The following is a 23,722-nucleotide window of genomic DNA, read 5'->3' on the forward strand; positions in this document are numbered from 1 at the left end:
CCAAGGAGAACACCATTGTTGAAAAAAAATCATAAAAAACCCAGACTGGAATTTGGCAAATTATATGTTGACAAGTCACAAAGCTTCTGGGAGAATGTCCTATGGACAGATGAGACAAAAATGGAAGTTTTTTGCTAGGCACATCAGCTCTATGTTCACAGACAGAAAAATGAAGCATATCAAGAAAAGAACACTGTCCCTACATGGAGGAGGCTCTGTTATGTTCTGGGGCTGCTTTGCTGCATCTGGCAGAGGGTGTTGTGAATCTGTGCAGGGTACAATGAAATCTCAAGACTATCAAGAGATTCTAGAGAGAAATGTGCTGCCCAGTGCCAGAAAGCTTGGTGTCAGTCTCGGGTCATGGGTCTTGCAACAGGATAATGACCCAAAACACACAGCTAAAAACACCCAAGAATGGCTAAGAGGAAAACACTGGACTATTCTGAAGTGGTCTTCTATGAGCCCTGACCGAAATCCTATTGAGCATCTTTGGAAAGAGCTGAAGAATGCTGTCTGGAAAAGGCAACCTTCAACCACGAGACAACTGGAGCAGTTTGCTCATGAGGAGTCGGCCAAAATACCTGTCGAGAGGTGCAGAAGTCTCATTCACAGTTACAGGAATCGTTTGATTGCAGTGATTGCCTCAAAAGGTCGTTCAACAAAATATTAAGTTAAGGGTAGCATCATTTCTGTCCAGGCCTATTTCATGAGTTTAATTTTTTTTTAAAATTCTGTGGAAGCAGGGTTGAAAAGCAATGACTGACTTTCATTTGTTCATTTTCAAAGATTTTTAATTTATTATTACTTTATTACTTTTCTCAGATTCAAGTTATTTCTGTGACCATTGTGGGTTTTTCTTTCATTAAACGAGGGGTACCAACAATTTTGACCACGTGTGTATACATTGGTATAGCGCAGTGGTCCCCAACCTTTTTTGCACCAGGGACCGGCTTGAAGCAAGATCATTTTTCCATGGCCCAGCAAGGAGGGGGTGGGGTGGGCGGGGCTTTGGTCATATGGGGGCGGGGTAATGGAGGGATTTGGAGTTTAGTGCATACTTATCATATAGTGTAGACCAGGTCCCCGCCAGGAGCTATGCCAGGAGCCCCACATAATGTGCTGTGCCAGGAGCCGCATCACTGAGGCCCCATCACGCCCTGCAGCAGGACAGGGCAGCTGTCCTGACAGCTGCTGTTCAGCTGCATTTACTTCATCCCAGGGGCGGACACAGACTGTAGTGGGCCCCTGTGCAAGAAATTTTTGGGGGCCCCCCCCGCCCTTCATAAGGCAACAAAGTTATGTAAACATAACCCCCCCATGTGCATCTCTCACCCCCCCATGTGCAGCTCACCCCCGTGCATCTCTCATCCCCCTCCGTGCATCTCTCATCCCCCTCCGTGCATCTCTCATCCACCCCCCGTGCATCTCTCATCCCCTCCGTGCATCTCTCATCCCCCCCGTGCATCTCTCACCCCCCCGTGCATCTCTCATCCACCCCCCGTGCATCTCTCATCCCCCCGTGCATCTCTCACCCCCCCGTGCATCTCTCATCCACCCCCCGTGCATCTCTCATCCCCCCCCGTGCATCTCTCACCCCCCCGTGCATCTCTCATCCACCCCCCGTGCATCTCTCATCCCCCCCGTGCATCTCTCACCCCCCCGTGCATCTCTCACCCCCCCGTGCATCTCTCATCTCTCCCCTCCCTCCCATGTGCATCTCTCATCTCTCCCCTCCCCCCATGTGCATCTCTCATCTCTCCCCTCCCCCCATGTGCATCTCTCATCTCTCCCCTCCCCCCATGTGGATCTCTCATCTCTCCCCTCCCCCATGTGCATCTCTCATCTCTCCCCTCCCCCCCATGTGGATCTCTCATCTCTCCCCTCCCCCATGTGCATCTCTCATCTCTCCCCTCCCCCCCATGTGGATCTCTCATCTCTCCCCTCCCCCATGTGCATCTCTCATCTCTCCCCTCCCCCCATGTGCATCTCCCATTCCCCCCACTCCTAGTTAATTGTATTTAAAAAAAAATAAAACTTGTTATACTTACCCCCATGCGATCCCTGCAGAATCCTGGCGCTCGTCCAAATCGCTGACACCAGGTTCTCCTGACTTCCGGCCATGTGACGGCGCCGTCACATGACCGGAAGTCAGGGGAATCATGAAGGTGCTGCCGCAGCAGCGCAGCGCTAAGATGTCCCGGACCCGGCGCTTAGCATGCGGCCGGGGGCCCCATGAGGAGAGAGACGCACAAGAGGGGGGCTCCGAGGGGGCTCCTACCGGCCGGGCCCCATACTGGAGTCAGGGCAGTCATGCCCTGATGGCGGCCCTGCTGGAGGCTGGAGGGGCCCCCTCTCCCCGCGGACCGGCTGAAAAACCCCAACGGCCCGGTCCTGGTCCGCGGACCGGCGGTTGGGGACCTCTGGTATAGCGGATCTACTGTATGTAGGTGGACAGTACTTTACAACATTAGATCTGTGTAGACAGACAGGCACCTTGATATAGCAGTGCGAGATAGGCTGTCCAGCAACTTCATAAAGAAGAGACGAGTATGCCGACAGCATCTTGATATAACAGAGCTAAGTGTGCAGACAGCACCTTGGAAAAGCAGAGAGAAGCTAAATTGGAGGCATACTTTGAGGAGACCGTAGCAGAGCCCAGCAATGGGTTTGTTTTGGATTGATGCAAAGTTTAAACAAGTGAGTTTAGTACTTGAATACTCAGGCAGCATGCAGCCACCTGAGTTGCATCAAAGGAGCCCCCATGGCACACAGAGTTGTGTTTTCTCATAACCACATTCACACGTTCAGTATTGAATACAGATGTAAAATACTGACTAAATACTGAACATGTGAACGTGGGTTAATAGTGATGCCACACAGGAGTGATCTCAGTCTCCTGACAAATTCACATAGGAATCTGTTGTTAAATGTATTCCTTTAGCATCTGAACTGTCACGTTTATCTTTTGTAGATGAGCGCGCAGCAACTGAAGACAAAGTCCTGATCTGTGAGAATTCTGACTGTATAGATAGACGACGAGCGGCCAAGGTAGGCGCCTAATCTGCAAAACTCTTCTATTTATCTGACTTCTCTACAAAACTCCAATTGCGATATATCTTACTAGCTATTGAACCCGTTCTACGCCTGGGTGGTGAGCATTTTTATTGGTATATGGTCTCCCATGCTGGTATGTGTTGCCCCCCTCCTGGTATTTGTGCTGCTCCCATCCTGTTATGTGCTGCCCCCATCCTGTTATATGCTGTCCCCATCTTGGTATTTGTGCTGCCCCCATCTTGGTATTTGTGCTGCCCCCATCCTGGTATTTGTGCTGCCCCCATTCTGGTATTTGTGCTACCCAATCCTGTTCCCCCATCCTGTTATGTGCTGCCTCCATCCTATCCTGGTATGCATGGTACCCCTTATCTCTATCTTGGTATGCATGGCTCCCTCATCCCCAATCCTGGTATCCATGACACCCCATCCCTCATCCTGGTATGCATGGCTCCCTCGTCCCCAATCCTGCTATGTAAGACCCCCTCAACCTTATCCTGGTATGCATGGGCCCCTCACCCCTATCCTGGTATGCATGGCAATCTTCATTCTCCAGTCCTGGTATGCATGGCACCCCATCCCTCATTCTGGTATGTATGGTACCCCTCATCCCTATCCTGGTATGCATGGTACCCCATCCCTCATCCCTATCCTGATATGTATTGTACCCCTCATCCTGGTATGCATGGCACCCCATCCCTCATCCTGGTATGAATGGTACCCCTCATCCCTATCCTGGTATGCATATTACCCCATCCCTCATCCCTATCTTGGCATGTGTATGTATGGTACCCCTCATCCTGGTATGCATGGTACCCTCATCCCTATCTTGGTATGCATGGTACCCCCTCATCCCTATCCTGGTATGCATGGTACCCCCTCATCCCTATCCTGGTATGCATGGCCCCTCATCCCTATCCTGGTATGCATGGTACCCCTTCATCCCTATCCTGGTATGCATGGTACCCCCTCATCCCTATCCTAGTATGCATGGTACCCCCTCATCCCTATCCTGGTATGCATGGTACTCCCTCATCCCCAATTCTAGTATGTATGCCACCCCTCATCCCCAATCCTGGTATGCATGGCACCCCTCATCCCAAATTCTGGTATGCTTGGCACCCCTCATCCCCAATCCTGGTATGCTTGGCACCCCTCATCCCCAATCCTGGTATGCATGGCCCACTCATCCCCAATCCTGGTATGCATGGCACCCCTCATCCCAAATTTGGTATGCATGGCACCCCTTATATCAATCCTGGTATGCATGGCTCCCTCATGCCCAATCCTGGTATGTATAGCCCCCTCAGCCTTATGCTGGTATGCATGGTACCCCTCATCCCCATACTGGTATGCATATCACCCCTTATCCCCCAATCCTGGTATGCATGGCACCCCATCCCTCATCCTTTTATTTATGGTACCCCTCATCCCCAATCTTAGTATGCATGGCACCCCTCATCCCCAATCCTGGTATGTATGGTACCCCTCATCCCTATTCTGGTATGCATGGTACCCCTCATCCATATCCTGGTATGTATGGTATCCCCTCATCCCTATTCTGGTATGTATGGCCCCCCTCATCCCCAATCCTGGTATGTATGGTACCCCTCATCCCTATCCTGGTATCTATGGTACCCCATCCCTATCCTGGTATGCATGGTACCTCCTCATCCGTAGCCTGGTATGCATGGCCCCTCATCTGTATCCTGGTATGCATGGTACCCCCTCATCCCTATCCTGGTATGTATGTGACTCGCCCCCTGGGCCGTGGGGCACTCGGAACCGGGCAATAGGGAGACGATGGGGGTAGTAGTGGCGACCTGGTCCCGTGGCTCAGGGTGGTCAGACCAGTGGCAGTCTTTTAGATGTTTTAAGTGATGTCCGACTACTCCACCCGTGGATTGCAGTTATTAGGAACTGCCGCTGCAAGGCAGACCGCTGGGGCGGATGATGTATGCAGCTGGGATGGTGTGACTCCCCACGGGAAGAGTGCGGCCCCAGGGCAGTGTAGTGGATGGTGGGAGTGATGGTGGTGAGAGTCCCGGTACCAATAGTGCTGGAGGCACAAAGGAGCACACGGACAACAAGTCACAGTCCAGGGTCTTTACTCACAGTTCATTTGTTCCGGGTCACTTCTGTCAGCAGTGACCGCCCGAGCCGTGCTGCGTCCACCAGGTGTGGGGCTCGGTCAACTCCCAGACAGTTCAAGAGCATGCCCCAGGACCCCCTTCAATCCTTTCTCTGGCCTGCCTCACCAGTGACCCACTTTTTCCAGCTGCCGCGAACTTGTGCAGGTAAACGTGGATCCCGTTCCCCACTGTTCTATATGGTGCCTTCCTAGCAGGTTTGTTGAGGTGTCGCACCAATAAATGATCACGACCTCCGGTCTTTGGCTGAGGGTAGTTTCTCCTCCACCAACTTGGGATCCGGTACCCTTAATCTGCCTGACCCTTCGCCCGGTATTCTCAAGGGTTCTTAGGGTCCCTTCCACCTTCTTGTTCCTGAGCCCTTCTGTTTCTCTCTCTCTCTTCTCCTTCTTTCCTGTTCCTTCTTCTTATCCTTTCTCGTGGAGCTGGGCTGAGAAGGAACCACAGCTCCCCTTCACCTCCTCTCTCTTTCCACTCCACTCTCTTCCTCGGCCTCTCCCTAGGCCCACTCTGGAGTAGAGCTCCTACAGCGCCTCTACTCCCTGTCTTCTCCTCTCTCTGCACAGACTCCCTGTCCTAAGATGGTGCCCACCTCTTATACCTCCCTCTAGCCATGAGCCTAGGTGACCAGCAACCAATGGGCTCCTACCTACGCTCAGGAACCGTCCCCTATCTGCTCCTACATCACTGGGTATTCCTCCCCCCTCCAGCCAGGGACATGGTCTGTCGTACCTGCATTTCTGTCTAATGGGAGTACCGTTGAGCTGTCCCTCGGAAATGGGGTGAGTGTGCTGTATGCAGCTAACTGAGCCCTGGTCCATACTCCATCCTCACCCGGGAGTGGAATATCACACCTCTGGCAGAGGTGCAATACCCCTGTAGCGGCCGAACCCTCGGGGCGCTACATATGGTACCCCTCATCCCCAATCCTGGTATGCATGGCACCCCTCATCCCTATCCTGGTATGCATGGTACCCCCTCATCCATATCCTGGTATGCATGGCCCCTCATCCATATCCTGGTATGCATGGTATCCCCTTATCCCTATCCTGGTATGTATGGTACCCCTCATCCCTATCCTGGTATGCATGGTACCTCCTCATCCGTATCCAGGTATGCATGGGCCCTCATCTGTATCCTGGTATGCATGGTACCCCCTCATCTCTATCCTGGTATGTATGGTACTCCTCATCTCCAATCCTGGTATGCATGGTACTCCTCATCTCCAATCCTGGTATGCATGGTACCCCTCATCCCTATCCTGGTATGTATGGTACTCCTCATCTCCAATCCTGGTATGCATGGTACTCCTCATCTCCAATCCTGGTATGCATGGCACCCCTCATCCCCAATCCTGGTATGCATGGTACTCCTCATCTCCAATCCTGGTATGCATGGTACTCCTCATCCCCAATCCTGGTATGCATGGTACTCCTCATCTCCAATCCTGGTATTCATGGTACCCCTCATCCCCAATCCTGGTATGCATGGTACTCCTCATCTCCAATCCAGGTATGCATGGTACCCCTCATCCCTATCCTGGTATGTATGGTATCGCTCATCCCCAATCCTGGTATGCATGACACTCCTCATCCCCAATCCTGGTATGCATTGCACCCCTCATCCCTATCCTAGTATGCATTGTACTCTTCATCCCAATCCTGGTATGCATGGTACCACCTCATCCCTATCCTGGTATGCATGGTACTCTTCATCCCAATCCTGGTATGCATGGTACTCCTCATCCGCAATCCTGGTATGCATGGCACCCCATCCCTCATCCTGGTATGCATGATACCCCATCCCCAATCCTGGTATGCATGGTACCCCTCATCCCAATCCTGGTATACATGGTACCCCCTCATCCCTATCCTGGTATGTATGGTACCCCTCATCCCCAATCCCGGTATGCATGGTACCCTTCATCCCTATCCTGGTATGCATGGTACCCCTCATCCCTAGCCTGGTATGCATGGTACCCCTTATCCCTTTCACGCTGCACACACACAAAAAAATAAACACTTACACTCACCTTTCTTCTCTGTGCTCCGGCGCTGCATCCCGTTCTGCCGGAGGCCGGGGGAGGAGTGTGGTGCTGGAGTACGCACGTGTCCATACCGCGCTGTCCGGTGCCATTTTGTTGAAGACACACTGCAAATGGCGCCGGATAGCGCACTATGCGTATGCGCCGATGACGATTTTGATGCCGCACTCCTGCCCGGTCTATAGCCAGAACAGAGGTGCCACGGCAACGCTCCTCCCGGTCAGGTAAGTATGTAAGTATGGCGCCGGAGATCACGGTATGCGTTTAGTACCTATGCATACCGCGATCTCCAGTGCCATACACTCCTCTTACCTGTAACGGCTCCATGCGTTCTTCTGTCTGGAGCCAGACTGCGCAGGTGCGTCGTGCTTGTGCAGTCTATAAAGGCTTCGGACAGAGGGACGCATCTACGATTATGTTATAGATACTAGTCCACTTTGATGATGGGAGTTGTAGCTTCACACCTAACATGTAGTTTCACATGTAACAGTAATCTGAGTAGAGCGCCATTATTTTACATTATTACAACTGGAAAATTAGAATATAATTTTTTTAACATGGGCAACCAGTTCAAAAAATAGAAAATCCAGGATGTATTAGCCCTGCTTATCAGGGTGAGCGGTGAAAGGAAGGACTTACACACGCAAAGCTTAATTTGTATGTTACTGAGATAATTCTGCTGGAAAATGTCTCAAATGAAAACAGAATGCAAATGTGAAGCAAGTGACAGGTCATCGCGTCTGTCTGAGGTTCACCCCACATTTAGATTTTTTCATATTTTAAGCCACTTAGTAAAATTTTAACCTGGTAAGTCCTGTTTCACACGACTGTAATGTGGATCCATTTTCCTGCAATATCTGCAGAACCAAACTTAGATCTTAGAACCCTGTGAATAAAACCAAGAGAGGCTTGCGTATTGTAGGGCTGTAACATGGATGCGGAAGTGTAACGGTATTATGACGAACTTCACAAAAGAACATCCTCTGTCATTGATGTGCTTGAAGGGGGCTGGCTGCTCATTTCAATAGCTGTAAAGGGGTGGGGAGCCGAAGATGTGGTTCATCACTTGTGACCAAATGTCGCCATCTGCTGAGCAAACCCGGTAAGGTGGAACCAGAAGATGGAGGAAGTGTTTCCGGAGGGAAGATTTTGAGAGGAGCAATGGGTCAGGTGGTAGCTGTGATGCAGTTATCAAATATAAAAGTCTGGGTTTACAAAGTGGAAGTTCAGTTGCTGCGAATAAGAGAAACGCGGAAGACGTGTGAGCGGTGGAGCGCAGAGACAGCGCGATCAAAGTGTGGTTGGAGACAAAAACAGTCGGGATGCCATGGGTCAAACATCGAAGCCCAGGGACCCAGACTCCGTTGGTTAAGACCCGAAGTTCAGTCTTTATAAGCCGAGACCCGATATTTCCGGACGCCGCAGATCAAGCACCGAAGGCAGCCGAACTCAGATCATAGTTTGGGGCCGGACATCTGCCATGGTGATCAGGAGACGCGAGTGAACCAGGCCGTTACTTCCAGCGTAGACTTATGGTACAGGGTATGGGCAAGGGCCGTGCTGCAGAAGGAACCAGGGCTTGCCAGTGTGAGGAGCACACATAGGGTATTAAGTGACTCACTACTAAGAACTTGCGGCCAAGCGGGAAATACTGGTGACTGTCTTTAGTGCCAGTATAATAGTCAAACACATTTAAAGGACATATTGCAGTGACGATCCTGTCGTTGCGAGTGACACCTGTGGAAGTTAAAGCAGAAGGACATACAGTAAAAGCGCAATTCACACTGAGAGATAGATAGAACAGAGAATAAGATATATTGGTACATTGGTGCTATAGTTTCTCCACTCAGTAACCATTTGTCTCTCATATTACACTATGTGTTGAATATATCAAAAGATGTCCTTGAGTTCCTAATTTTTTTTGTTGGGCCAAACAATGGGGAACCTTATAATACTAAGCAAAGTAAATAATAAGGACTTTTTTTTTAATTTTATGGACTATCCCTTTACTACTTTACTTATGGCCAAGTTCTGACAGCTGTTTGAGATCCAGAAAAAAAAAACAGATGATTTTCCACCCCTAGTATCATCCTTATGTCCACTTTTGACATCCATTTTTATATATCATAAGTAAAAACATTATGCAAGGTCAAATACTTTTTCCTTTTTTAACAACTGCAATAGATCCATTAAAAATGGATGCCATGTAGATAATATCCGTAAAAAACGGATGTTGCAGTATGCATATGGCATTTGTTTTTTTACGTCCTGTTCAGACAAACATATGAAAGATCATCAATTTTTCATCCAGAAATTTTTTTTCCATTTTTCATCCGTATTGTCAATGATATGGAATCATTTTTTACACATCAATAAAATATTATGCAAGGGCCACATACAGTTTCCTATGCTAATAATTACAATAGATTAAAAAAAAAAAGCTGGATGCTAAATGGACGGTTTCCTTATGCCATCCGTTCCATTCACACATCCATTGAGTTTAGTAGGAAAGTCTGATTCGGAAAATGGATCAGCGTAATGCATTCGGCGTTTTTTTTTTTTGGGCACCTAGACCATCGGTCCACATGTAAAAAAGTTAATTTGAGCTACCTCTTTCATGTGTATTGGCCCGCGTATGGTTTGTTTGGCATAAGGATAACCTACAAGCTGCTAGTTTGAAAGAACCTTTAGGATAAGTTCACATAGTGCTTTTTTGCAGCATTTTTTTTCTCGCATGAAAAACAGAGTGTTGGCAGGAAAAACGCTGCATACATTATGAGCATTTTTGTGCATTTTTCCTGTGTTTTTTTATGCATTCAATTGAATGGGTTTAAAAAAACGCAGCAAAAATTCTGAAAGAATTTACATAAATTGACAAAATCATCACAGCTCAAAAAATTCAAGGAAAAAAAACACTGTCACTGAGATTTTAGGAAACTCATTTATTTTGCTGCTACTGTAAAACACTGCGGGTTTTTTTCTGCATAAAAAAGGCACAGAACAAACACACCAAAAACGCTACGTGTAAACAAGCCCTAACACTGCCTTCGACAGCTGTTTTACTACATACTGGAAATTACTAGCTCATTGGAGAAATAAGTGAACATATGTGTCGCCCTGCTGCGCATTGGTGCCACAGAACCCAGAAGGGTGCATGGATGGACTTCTCCACAAGAGGCCCTCACACATTCACTCACCTACACCCTACCACCTCAGTCCAGCAGAGGGAGCCCGTTAGGGATATATATAGGGAGGGTGGAGCCAGGCAGCTCAGTTTAGTTGGAGTCAGTGTTCAGAGACAGAGAGGAACACAGCTCAGAGTTGAGCAGAGAGCGTGCTGACGCTCAGAGAGCAGCACCCTGGCTGCAGTGCTTAGGCGAGCCAAGGCCTACAGCACGTGTGAAGGCCTAGTGAGGGCCTTGAGTGGGCCGAAGGTGAGAGGAGAAGGAAGAAGTAGTGAAGGGGCAGAGGAGCATACCAGGCTCACCCCAATATATATACCGGACACCGGGTCCGCGCCTACAGGGACCCTTTATACCCAGTAGGAACCACCGGAACCCCTGGAGGACTACAGGTGCCAGGTTCACCAAACACTGACTACAGTACCAGGGCTAGGAGTCAAGGAGGCCCCAGCGTCCAGGGAGAGTGATCTCCAAAGAGAAGGTCCTACCACCAGGTCAGCAGGTGCAAAGAGAGGCAGTAACCAAGCTAGGCCTAGCTCCAGGCAGGTCAGAAGCTTAGAGAATAAAGCAACGGATCAGAAGGCCGGATGCAGCACAGGAGCAGGTAGGAGAGAGTCCCCTGTCCCGGGCGATGCAAGCGCCGACCTGCTCCTGGGCCTCTTTCCCCAGCACTCCCCGTATGCCGCCATGCCCTCCCTGGAGCAGCTGCTATGCCGGAACCGCCACCCCACGGGCGCTGACCCAGAGGAGCCTCCACCTAGTGCCCTCCCGGAACCTTCACTCCCGAGCATGGAAACAGGGAGCCTGCTACTTGGTTCCTTCCCGGCGCCTCCACCTCCGGCACCCGAGTGGGTGTACGGCGATCGGCAGCTTGAAAAGGAGCGACGTGCTCGGCGGGCGCGCTGTGAACGCTTGGAGGCCCGGGACAAGGCCGCCAAGGCCCAAGTCCGCCAGGCGGAGTCAGCCCACCCCAGCCCTCGCGACGAGGGATTTGTGGTAAAGTTTGATCTGAAGGCTGGGTGGGGCTTTATTAGAGATCATAATTTTGCACGGGACATCTTTGTTAACCGGCGGGATGGTGAGCCCGAGCTGGAAGAGGGCCATCCCGACCGGAACCTTTACCCTGGTGATAAAGTTACCTATAGATGTCACCATGGAGAGTGCGGGTGGTATGCCCTGCATGTGTACCGCATCATCGAGGACACCCCCCACAGGACATACTGTATGACCCGGCTGGGTCAGGTAAAAATCAGCCGCACCCCAGGCGGGGACCCCACTATTAGTCCAGCAAGTGGGACTAACTGTAAATAGTCGCCCGGAAGGGTGCAGTAGCTAGAGTTTGAAATAATGTTTTCTTAGAGTGTGTATTTATATGGCTTGAAGTGTGTGTTTATAGGATTACCAATCAGGGTATATAGAGTCCCGGCTGGAAAAACTGGAGGCTTCTGGCTTATAGAGTCGGTTGCCGAAGCCACATTCTAATCTCCAGGAGGGTCAAGCAGGTCCGGGATCCGACGCACAGGAGGGACTTCAGAGCACCCGAGCGGGATTGAGAGTGGGCAGCGCAGGGCAGGAGGCAGAAAGACCCAGCGTGAAGTCGGTCTAGCTAGGAACACGTGAAAGTGGGGTTCTGCCAGGTACCCCTGATCTACCTGAGGAAGTGCTGAACCCCTGCCTGGTGAATGCAGCGCGACGTGGGAGGCTGACACCAGTACAGTGCACCAGTGGGATCGTCATAAGAACTGTGAGTAAAAACTCGGATGACTGCACCGCACTGCCTCCGTCCATTCTTTGATCTGCGCCATCGTTCCCTCCCTGCACTACAACGCCCAGCACATCCCACACCACCTTACACTGCCCTGGAGCTTGCTCTACCTGTGGAGAGCCACACCATCCCTGCTGCCGCAACACCAGCTCCAGAGGACTGCTCCACAGCGGCGGTTCCCTCTAGCCGCAATCCACAGGTGGCGTCACGAAAAATCCCCAAAAAAAACATATAAAAATATTCCCCCCTTTTGCACTGACCGCCCTGGGTCACGGACCGGGCCAGCCACCGTGATATCCCCCGTTAACCAGAGGCTCGGCTGCCGAGCACCCCATGGCCCTGGGGGCGCGTCACATACATATAAGGAAGGCTGTCCGTTTCTTGTGTAATTGCCATTCAAGCAGCTTCCTAATATAAAGTGAACTGGGCCCCCTGTAAGTGGATTAAATTATGAGACGTTTTATCAGCTACTCATCGGGTGGCCTGCCGGGGCCATAATTGGCTGACCATTTAGATTACAGGGATGTTACATCTAAACTTACCAGAACTGACAAGGACTTGCCTTAATCCACTCGACTCTTACTGTAAAGCTTAGTGGATTTAACGTTGGTTATCTCCCCGGAGATCATATGCTCTGCTGGTTTCCAATAGTAAAAACAGTAAAACCTCACACAGATAATGTCTGTCTGCAGCATGGAAGACGATGGCGCCAAGGTAAGAGATGGCAAATGAGCCTGTATTATGCATTATATATATTCATGCAAATGTATTATTCTATTATTATTATTACTAGTTGTGGTATTATATTGCCACTAACGATCTGTCAGTGAGATTCAATTGTCAGCTGGTGCATGTTCTTGGCACAATACATACCAGAGAGGACAGGGAATGTAGCCATAAAGAATGAGGTTGACTCCTGGTGCTGGTTCTTACCACCATTCATCCCAGAGAAGAGGAGAAAAACAGTTAAAAAGAAAGGGGATCCCTCCTGCTGCTTGTTCTTGATACCATCCCAGGAGAGAGGGCTGGTAGCCAAATAGATTGGGTGAACCTCTTGGTGATTAGTATTAGCACCATTTATCCCAGAGAAGAGGAGGAATATAGCCAAAAAGAATGAGGATCCATCCTGGTGCTTGTTCTTGACACCATCCTAGAAGAGAGGGCTGGTAGCCAAAAATAATAGGTATCCCTCCTGGTGCTTGATATTAGCACCATTCATCCCAGAAAAGAGGTGGGATATAGCCAAAAAGAATGGGGATCCGTCCTTGTGATTGTTCTTGACACCAGTCATATCAGAAGAGACAGCTGGTAACCAAAAAGAATGAGAATCCCTCCTGGTGCTTGTTATTGGCACCATTCATCCAAGAGAAAAGGGAGAATGCAGCCAAAGAGAATGGGGATTTCTGCTGATTATGGTTCTCGTCACCATACATCCTAGAGAAGAGGGGTAAGATAGCCGAAAAGAATGGGGATATCTCCTGGTACTTGTTCTTGGCACCATTTATCTCAGAGAAGTGGGGGAATACAGCCAAAAACAATGGAGATCCATCCTTGTGCTTGTCATTGCGCTATTTAACCCATAAGAGAGAGCATGTAGCAAAAAGAATGGGTTTCCCTCCTGGTGCTTGTTATAGGCACCATTAAACCCATAAAAAGAGGAGGAATACAGCCAAGAAGAATGGGGTTCCCTACTGGTGATGATTGTTGTCATCATACATCCTAGAAAAGAGGTGACAAGAAGCCAAAAAAAACCTCAATATATCCTCATGCAACTGATTCTTGTAATTATTTGTCCTAGTGAAGAAGGGGTATGTACGCAGCCAAAAAGTATTGGCTTTCTTCCTAACATGGTTCTTTTCATCATATAATCCAAAAAATGAATTGGCAACCATGTATTCGAAAAGAACATACAGTGGTGGCCAAAAGTATTGGCACCCCTGCAATTCTGTCAGATAATACTCAGTTTCTTCCTGAAAATGATTGCAATCACAATTTCTTTGGTATTATTATCTTCATTTAATTTGCTTGCAAGGAAAAAACACAAAAGAGAATGAAGCAAAAATCAAATCATTGATCATTTCACACAAAACTCCAAAAATGGGCCAGACAAAAGTATAGGCACCCTCAGCCTAATACTTGGTTGCACAACCTTTAGCCAAAATAACTGCGAACAACCGCTTCCGGTAACCATCAATGAGTTTCTTACAATGCTCTGCTGGAATTGTAGACCATTCTTCTTTGGCAAACTGCTCCAGGTCTCTGATATTTGAAGGGTGCCTTCTACAAACTGCCATTTTGAGATCTCTCCACAGGTGTTCTATGGGATTCAGGTCTGGACTCATTGCTGGCCACCTTAGAAGTCTCCAGTGCTTTCTCTCAAACCATTTTATAGTGCTTTTGGAAGTGTGTTTTGGGTCATTGTCCTGCTGGAAGACCCATGACCTCTGAGGGAGACCCAGCTTTCTCACACTGGGCCCTACATTATGCTGCAAAATTTGTTGGTAGTTTTCAGACTTCATAATGCCATGCACACGGTCAAGCAGTCCAGTGCCAGAGGCAGCAAAGCAACCCCAAAACATCAGGGAACCTCCGCCATGTTTGACTGTAGGGACCGTGTTCTTTTCTTTGAATGCCTCTTTTTTTTCCTGTACACTCTATGTTGATGCTTTTTCCCAAAAAGCTCTACTTTTGTCTCATCTGACCAGAGAACATTCTTCCAAAACGTTTTAGGCTTTCTCAGATAAGTTTTGGCAAACTCCAGCCTGGCTTTTTCATGTCTCGGGGTAAGAAGTGGGGTCTTCCTGGGTATCCTACCATACAGTCCCTTTTCATTCAGACACCGACGGATAGTACGGGTTGACACTGTTGTACCCTCGGACTGCAGGGCAGTTTGAACTTGTTTGGATGTTAGTCGAGGTTCTTTATCCACCATCCGCACAATCTTGCGTTGAAATCTCTTGTCAATTTTTCTTTTCCGTCCACATCTAGGGAGGTTAGCCACAGTGCCATGAGCTTTAAACTTCTTGATGACTCTGCGCACGGAAGACACAGGAACATTCAGGTCTTTGGAGATGGACTTGTAGCCTTGAGATGGCTCATTCTTCCTCACAATTTGGTTTCTTAAGTCCTCAGACAGTTCTTTGGTCTTCTTTCTTTTCTCCATGCTCAATGTGGTACACACAAGGACACAGGACAGAGGTTGAGTCAACTTTAATCCATGTTAACTGGCTGCAAGTGTGATTTAGTTATTACCAACACCTGTTAGGTGCCACAGGTAATTACACGAATTAGAGAAGCATCACATGATTTTTCAAACAGTGCCAATACTTTTGTCCACCCCCTTTTTTAGGTTTGGTGTGGAATTATATCCAATTTGGCTTTAGGACAATTCTTTTTGTGTTTTTTCATTGAAGACAAATTAAATGAAGATAATAATACCAAAGAATTTGTGATTGCAATCATTTTCAGGAAGAAACTGAGTATTATCTGACAGAATTGCAGGGGTGCCAATACTTTTGGCCACCACTGTAGGTGTCACGGGTGTGTCAGATGTGACAGACAGTCGCCCTGCAGTAGGTTGCAGGAGATCTCTTCGTTTGGCATTGCAGACACCTTCTTAGATCTGTTTCACTCTAGGACGCAGCGGCTATCTTCCTCTTGCTAATGAACACCCTGGTCTGTGTGTCTAAATACCTTCACTTTGCAATAGGGAGGCTCCGGTGATATTCACATGACCCCTTGTGAAGGCTTGGAGCAAGTGCAGTTCTTACTTCCTCTCTGGTGCTAAGAGGACGTGTGTGCAATCTCTCTGAAGTCGACTCAAGCTAAGCTACTTCCCCCATGTCTGTTTCCTCTTGTTGTCTTTAGTATTAGTGGGGACTGACTAGCGCTCATCTTCCCATTCCCTAGATGGACCCTAGCTCTAGGGAGACAAACGGTTTTAGGTTCCTGCTCGGCGATTCGTGAGCAACCAATATAGAGACGGTAGGGAAGGGCAGGTTGATATCAGATCAGCCTAGGAGGTCTCCACCGCCTCGGTCCTTAGTGTCTGGGCTCCCGTCTCCTCATCCCTTCGTGTTGCACTTTGTCTTTCCTACACTATGCATGACATTATCACTGGCCATGCACATTTAGAGAAAAAAAAACAAAAACAAAACTGACACTTGGGTTTAATTGTGTGTTGTTTTTTTCGGGAGTTCTCTTTTTCCTTTCACCCTTGGTATGAGTTGAGTTGCAGAGCTCACAGAGCGGCTGCGTAGTCAGTCTCTGGAGGTGAATGACCTCCGCTGTGAGGTTCAGCAACAGCATCAGCGGCTACAGGTCGCTAATGTGGGGGTCTCCGCAGGTAGGCCTGTCCAGCCTGAACCCAAGGTTGCCCTCCCGGACAGGTTTTCAGGAGTTGGGACAAGTTTTTTGTATTCAAGGAGGCCTGCAAACTGTATTTTAAACTTTGTCCTTACTCCTCCGGAAATGAGGAGCAACGGGGTGGAATTGTGATCTCTCTACTGCAGGGAGATCCTCAATCGTGGGCATTTTCTTTACCGCAGGATTCAGTTTGTCTGTTGAGGGTTTTTTCAGGCCTCATCTATAATGACCCTGACTGAGTCGCCGTGGATGAGTGTAGGTTACGTCGCCTTCAGCAGGGGAATCGGGCAGTGGAGATGTACAGTTCAGAATTCCGTAGATGGGCAACGGATTCCAAATGGAATGACTCAGCCCTTTGAAGTCAATTTTGTGAGGGTCTTACTGAACGTTTGAAAGATGCCTTGGAAGTATATGAAACCCCTCAGTCCTTGGAGGCTGCCATGTTGTTGGCCATACGTCTTGATAGACGCCTTCGGGATAGGCGGATGAGACCACCTTCTCCAGGGCCTTCTTGTAAGGGTTATGTACCTCTGTCGGGAGTGCGGTCTGGCGGTGAACCAGTACTGGGGAAGGTGGAGGAACCCATGCAGTTAGGGGGTGTCTTGACATCATACATTTCCAAAGAGATTCGCAAGAAAAAAGGTGTATGTTTTTTTGCTGGACATAGGGACATTTTATGGAGACCTGTCCTTCAATTCTTAAACAAAAGGAGACTCGATTAACTCTTGGTAGTCTAGAGTTGGATAAACAAGGGGTACATTTGTTGCCAACCTACAGTTCTCGGCTTGTCCTGACAGCAGAGGTGGTGCTAGAGAGCAAAACCAAGAAAATTTCTGTGTATGTTGACAGTGGAGCCGGAGTCAGCATGATTGATGCTGAGTTTGTGAAAACTCATGGTCTTGCTTGCTGTACTTTAGCTAAACCTATTTCCATCTTCGCCAACGACTCTGCGCCACTTGCACAGAAAGCATTTACTCAGATTGTACATAATGTAAAACTGAGGGTGGGGTCGGTTCATTGTGAAATAATCCCTTGCTATGTCCTGGACTGTCTTCCCATACCTATTGTTTTGGGTCTTCCCTGGTGGGTGAAACATTATCCATTGGTGGTTTGGCAAGCCGGGAGATTATTGAATGGGGAGATTACTGTCATGAGAACTGTTTAGATATTTCCCTTGCTACTGTCTCTACGAAAATATTACCTGCTTTTCAGTCTGGTTTTGAGGACGTTTTTTCTGAGAGGGAGTGTCAGGATTTACCTCCTCATCGTGCATATGACTGTCCTATTAACCTGACTCCCGGAGCTAAACTACCGAAGCCCAGACTGTATAAGGTTTCTGGCCCTGAGAGACAAGCCATGAAGGATTTCATTGCAGAAAGTCTGGAGAAGGGACATATCAGACCCTCATCTTCGCCCGTGGTGGCAAGGTTCTTCTTTGTGAAGAAAAAAGATGGCGGTCTACATCTCTGTTTAGATTTCTGGGAATTAAATCAAATTACCATCCGTGAGCCATACCCTCTTCCTCTGATTCCTGATTTTTTCAGCCAGGTTGTGGGAGCTAAGGTATTCTCCAAGTTGGATTTAAGGGGAGCCTACAATCTGGTTAGAATCAGAGAAGGGGACGAATGGAAAACAGCGTTCATTACCCCTGAAGGGCATTTTGAGAGTCTGGTTATGCCATTCGGTTTGACCAATGCACCTGCGGTATTCCAGCATTTCATAAATGATATTTTCCATCATTTGGTAGGGAGGTTTGTAGTGGTCTATCTGGACGATATTTTGGTTTACTCACCTGATTTTGAGACACATCAAGGGCATGTTAAACAGGTGCTTCAGATATTAAGGGGTAACAAACTTTATGCCAAACTGGAGAAATGTGTTTTCGCTGTTCAGGAGGTGCAGTTTTCCGGGTACTTGTTGTCATCTTCGGGTTTTTGGATGGATCCAGAGAAGATCGGTGCAGTCCTTGATTGGGACCGTCCCAAGAACCTGAAGGCTGTACAATGTTTTCTGGGAATTACTAATTTTTACCGGAAATTCATCCAAAATTACTCAGTAATTGTGAAACCCCTTACTGACATGACTAAGAAGGGGTCTGATTTTTTCAAATGGTCAGAGGGCCTCCCTTTTTTTTCTTCCTTAAAGAATCATTTTCCCACTGCACCTATACTCAGTTAACCCAATGTTTCCCTACCTTTTATTGTGGAAGTTGGTGCGCTGGATGTGGGGGTTGGGTCTCTGTTGTTTAAGGGTCCGTCCCCTGGTAAATGGCGCCCATGCGCCTTCTTTTCTAAAAAATTGTCTTTGGCTGAGAGAAATTATGATGTTGGTAATAGGGAACTTTTGGCAATCAAATTGGCGTTCGAAGAATGGCGACATTGGTTGGAAGGGGCTTTCCATCCTATTACTGCTATTACTGACCATAAGAACCTGTCATATCTCCAGTCAGCTAAACATCTCAACCCTAGGCAAGCCAGATGGTCCCTGTTTTTTACTAGGTTCAATTTTGTTGTCACTTTTTCCTCCAGGGGTCAAAAATGTCAAGGCTGATGCTTTGTCCCAGAGCTTCCCTGGTGGTGGTGACGATGAGAACGACGCCCCTGCCTCCTGCCCTTCAGGAAGGTTATTTGTACCATCTAATCTGCGCCGCGAAGTAATTAAGAAACATCATAACTCTGTACTTGCTGTGCATCCAGGTGGCAAGGCAACCGCAGACCTCCTCTCTCGTCGTTTTTGATGGCCAGGGTTGCATCAGGATGTGATTGAACACGTATCTGCTTGTAGTATTTGTACACGTTCTAAGGTTTCGTATACTTGTCCATCTGGTACTCTAGTAGACCATGGACACCCTTGTCCATGGATTTTATTACTGACCTACTGGTTTCTGCAGGCAAAACGGTGGTTTTGGTGGTTGTAGATAGGTTCAGTAAAATGGTTCACTTCGTCGCATTACCTGCACTTCCAAATGCTAAGACACTTGCTCAGGTGTTCATAAATGAGATTGTGAAGCTTTACTGGGTTCCCTCTAATGTGGTGTCAGATCAGGGGACCCAGTTTGTTTCCAAGTTCTGGAAGGCATTCTGTTCTTAACTGGGGGTGCAGCTGTCTTTTTCCTCTGCCTTCCACCCTCAGTCGAATGGACAGACCGAGCGCGTCAATCAGAATTTGGAGACCTACCTCAGGTGTTTCGTCTCCGAAAATCAGGAGGATTGGGCATTCTACTTACTGCTGGCAGAATTTGCCATTAATAATCATTGTCAAGAATCCACTGGCAGGTCACCATTCTTTAGTGCATACGGTTACCATCCACAATTTGGTACCTTTAGTGGGGGAGGAGCTTCGGGAGTTCCTAATGAGGAACATTTTGCTTTTTCGCTCTCCTCGGTGTGGCGGGGGGTCCTGAGTAATTTAAAGATCATGGGAGACAGGTACATAGGCGGATTATAATGAGGGCAATCTGGGCTACCGCCCGGGTCCCCGGGCCTCCAGGGGGCCCGGGGCTCCGGGGTGTCTATGACCAGATTGCCCTCATTATATGTGCGACGCCGGGGCACATACCGGCAGACAGTGGCGGGGGGGCCCCCGGACCGCTCCCCCAGCAGCGGCGCACGGCTGCTACTTCTTCTTCGGCCGGGCCAGCACTGCACCTGTTAACTTCCCTGTGCTGGCCCGGCCACATCACAGCTAGGAAACACGGCCCTGTGCGCGGCTGTGTCTCCTAGCTGTGACGTCACGCAGTGCGCGCCCGGCCTGCACTGCTGCACCGGAGAGGAGCAGGAGGACTGGAGCCGAGCCGGGGGATGGTGAGTGTGTGTGTGTGAGAGTGTGTGTGTGAGAGTGTGTGTGTGAGAGTGTGTGTGTGATTGTGTGTGTGATTGACTGAGTGAGTGTGTGCGTGTGTGTGCGTGTGTGTGCAGGCAGATATCATTGTGTGATGTCTGTTTATATGTATTTTTGTGTTTCAAATGTGTTTATGCGTGTATGTATATGTCTGTATATGTTTGTGTGTGCGTGCAGCCTCCCGCTGTCTCTGGGGGGGCGCCGTTCAGCCTCTCGCTGTGTATAGATGGCACTGTGCGGCCTCCCGCTGTGTGTAGATGTCTACGTGTGGCCTCCTGCTGTGTATAGATGGCTACGTGCGGCCTCCCGCTGTGTATAGATGGCACCGTGCGACCTCCTGCTGTGTGTAGATGGCTACGTGCGGCCTCCCGCTGTGTATAGATGGCGCCGTGCGGCCTCCCGCTGTGTATAGATTGCACCGTGCGGCCTCCTGCTGTGTATAGATGGCTACGTGCGGCCTCCCGCTGTGTATAGATGGCTACATGTGGCCTCCTGCTGTGTGTAGATGGCGCCGTGCAGCCTCCTGCTGTGTATAGATGGCTACATGCGACCTCCCGCTGTATATATATGGCTATGTGCGGCCTCCCGCTGTGTATAGATGGCGCCGTGCGGCCTCCTGCTGTGTACACTGTGTGCAGAATTATTAGGCAAGTTGTATTTTAGAGGATTATTTTTATTATTGATCAACAACTATGTTCTCTCAACCCAAAAGACTCATAAATATTCAAGCTTAATATTTTTGGAAGTTGGAGTGGTTTTTTTTTTAGATTTGGCTATCTTAGGAGGATATCTGTTTGTGCAGGTAACTATTACTGTGCCGAATTATTAGGCAACTTAATAAAAACCAAATATAATCCCATCTCACTTGTTTATTTTCACCAGGTAAACCAATATCAGTGCACAAAATTTAGAAATAAACATTTCTGACATTCAAAACCAAAAACCAAAAAAATTAGTGATCAATATAGCCACCTTTCTTTATGATGACACTCAACAGCCTTCCATCCATAGATTCTGTCAGTTGCTTGATCTGTTTTCGATCAACATTGCGTGCAGCAGCCACCACAGTCTCCCAGACACTGTTCCGAGAGGTGTACTGTTTTCCCTCCCTCTAGATCTCACATTTTATGATGGACCACAGGTTCTCTATGGGGTTCACATCAGGTGAACAAGGGGGCCATGCCATTATTTTTTCTTCTTTTAGACCTTTACTGGCCAGCCACGCTGTGGAGTAGTTGGATGCATGTGATGGAGCATTGTCCTGCATGAAAATCATGTTTTTCTTGAACGATACCGACTTCTTCCTGTACCACTGCTTGAAGAAGTTGTCTTCCAGAAAATGGCAGTAGGTCTGGGAGTTGAGCTTCACTCCATCCTCAACCCAAAAAGGTCCCACAAGTTCATCTTTGATGATACCAGCCCATACCAGTACCCCACCTCCACCTTACTGGCGTCTGAGTCGGAGTGGAGCTCTCTGCCCTTTACTGATCCAGCCTCTGGCCCATCCATCTGGCCCATCAAGAGTCACTCTCATTTCATCAGTCCATAAAACCTTTGAAATCAGTCTTAAGATATCTTGGCCCATTCTTGACGTTTTATCTTATGTTTCTTGTTCAAAGGTGGTCGTTTTTCAGTCTTCCTTACCTTGGCCATGTCCCTGAGTATTGCACACCTTGTGGTTTTTGATACTCCAGTAACGTTGCAGCTCTGAAATATGGCAAAACTGGCATCTTGGCAGCTTCACGCTTGATTTTCCTCAATTCATGGGCAGTTATTTTGCGCCTTTTTTGGCCAACACGCTTCTTGCGACCCTGTTGGCTATTTGCCATGAAACACTTGATTGTTCGGTGATCACGCTTCAAAAGTTTGGAATTTTCAAGACTGCTGCATCCCTCTGCAAGACATCTCACAATTTTGGACTTTTCAGAGCCCTTCAAATCTCTCTTCTGACCCATTTTGCCAAAGGAAAGAAAGTTGCCTAATAATTAAGCACACCTTATATAGGGTGTTGATGTCATTAGTCAACACCCCTCCTCATTACAGAGATGCACATCCCCAGATTTACTTAATTGGTAGTTGTCTCTCAAGCCTATGCAGCTTGGAGTAGGACAACATGTATAAAAAATATCATGTGATCAAAATACTCATTTGCCTAATAATTCGGCACACAGTGTATAGATGGCTATGTGCAGCCTACCGCTGTGTATAGATGGCTATGTGCGGCCTCCCGCTGTGTATAGATGGCGCTGTGCGGCCTCCTGCTGTGTATAGATGGCTACGTGCGGCCTCCCGCTGTGTATAGATGGCTACGTGCGGCCTCCCGCTTTATATAGATGGCTACGTGCCTCCTCCTGCTGTGTATAGATGGCTACATGTGGCCTCCTGCTGTGTATAGATGGCTACGTGCGGCCTCCTGCTGTGTATAGATGGCTACGTGCGGCCTCCTGCTGTGTATAGATGGCTACGTGCGGCCTCCCGCTGTATATAGATGGCTACATGCGGCCTCATGCTGTATATAGATGGCTACGTGTCATCTTCACATGTCATCTTCTGCGCTCCTCAGTGTCTCTGAAGGATGGAATGCTGGATGGCAGCGTTCTGCTACCATCCAGCATGCCATCTCAATGCCGTCCCAGCATGGGAGAATTCTCCTGCTCAAGCGGTGACGTCATTTGCCGGCACCGCATGCGCAGGAGAATTCTCCCACGCTGTCAGTGACGTGCATGAGGTGAGCTGAGTTCATTGGACATAAACTCGGCTCATCTGGATGCCGTCACAACGAGACACTGAGGAGCTTCTCAGTGTCTGTGGCATGGCAAGCTGGATGGCAGCGTTCTGCTGCGATCCAGCCTGTCATGTCAATGTAGCAGAGCTTAAGCCGTCATGGGAACCATGGAAAGGTAAGGATGAGGTTGGTTTATTATTTTACTTTTATTGCAGGAGATCGTTGGCTTCAGCTGGAATGGGCGTTATGGTAAGTAGAGTTTAATTTAGAACATTAAAGAATTGTGTCTTTATTTCAATTAAAAGACTTTATTCTGGGTGTTTGTGTTTTTTTTTAACTTTGACTATGGGATTAGTAATGGGGGTATCTTATAGACGCCTCTCCATTACTAACCTGGGCTTGATGTCAGCTGGCATTATAAGCTGACATCAACCCCAACCCTATTACCCCACTGCCACCGCTACAAGGCAGTGGGAAGAGCTAGGCTAAGTGACAGAATTGGCGCATCCTATGGATGCGCCATTTCTGGGGCGGCTGACAGCTGGTGTTTCTAGCCTGGGAGGGGGCCAATATTCATGGCACCCTTCCTGGGCTATTAAT

General features: G+C 48.4%; 1 protein-coding gene across 6 annotated transcripts in view; it reads left to right on the plus strand.

The window, feature by feature from the left end:
- The window catches only part of PLEKHG5 (pleckstrin homology and RhoGEF domain containing G5), a 445,968-nt gene that overhangs the window by 81,682 nt on the left and 340,564 nt on the right, over positions 1-23,722 (plus strand). For all 6 annotated transcript variants that reach the window (XM_073656679.1, XM_073656680.1, XM_073656682.1 and 3 more), the window contains exon 2: positions 2,972-3,048. In XM_073656679.1, the coding sequence (XP_073512780.1) occupies positions 2,972-3,048 (77 nt within the window). The remainder of the gene's footprint in view (positions 1-2,971; positions 3,049-23,722) is intronic.

This window comes from Phyllobates terribilis, unplaced genomic scaffold (assembly GCF_046119375.1).
Source record: "Phyllobates terribilis strain yellow unplaced genomic scaffold, ASM4611937v1 Scaffold_12__6_contigs__length_324123572, whole genome shotgun sequence".
Classification (NCBI taxonomy): domain Eukaryota; kingdom Metazoa; phylum Chordata; class Amphibia; order Anura; family Dendrobatidae; genus Phyllobates; species Phyllobates terribilis.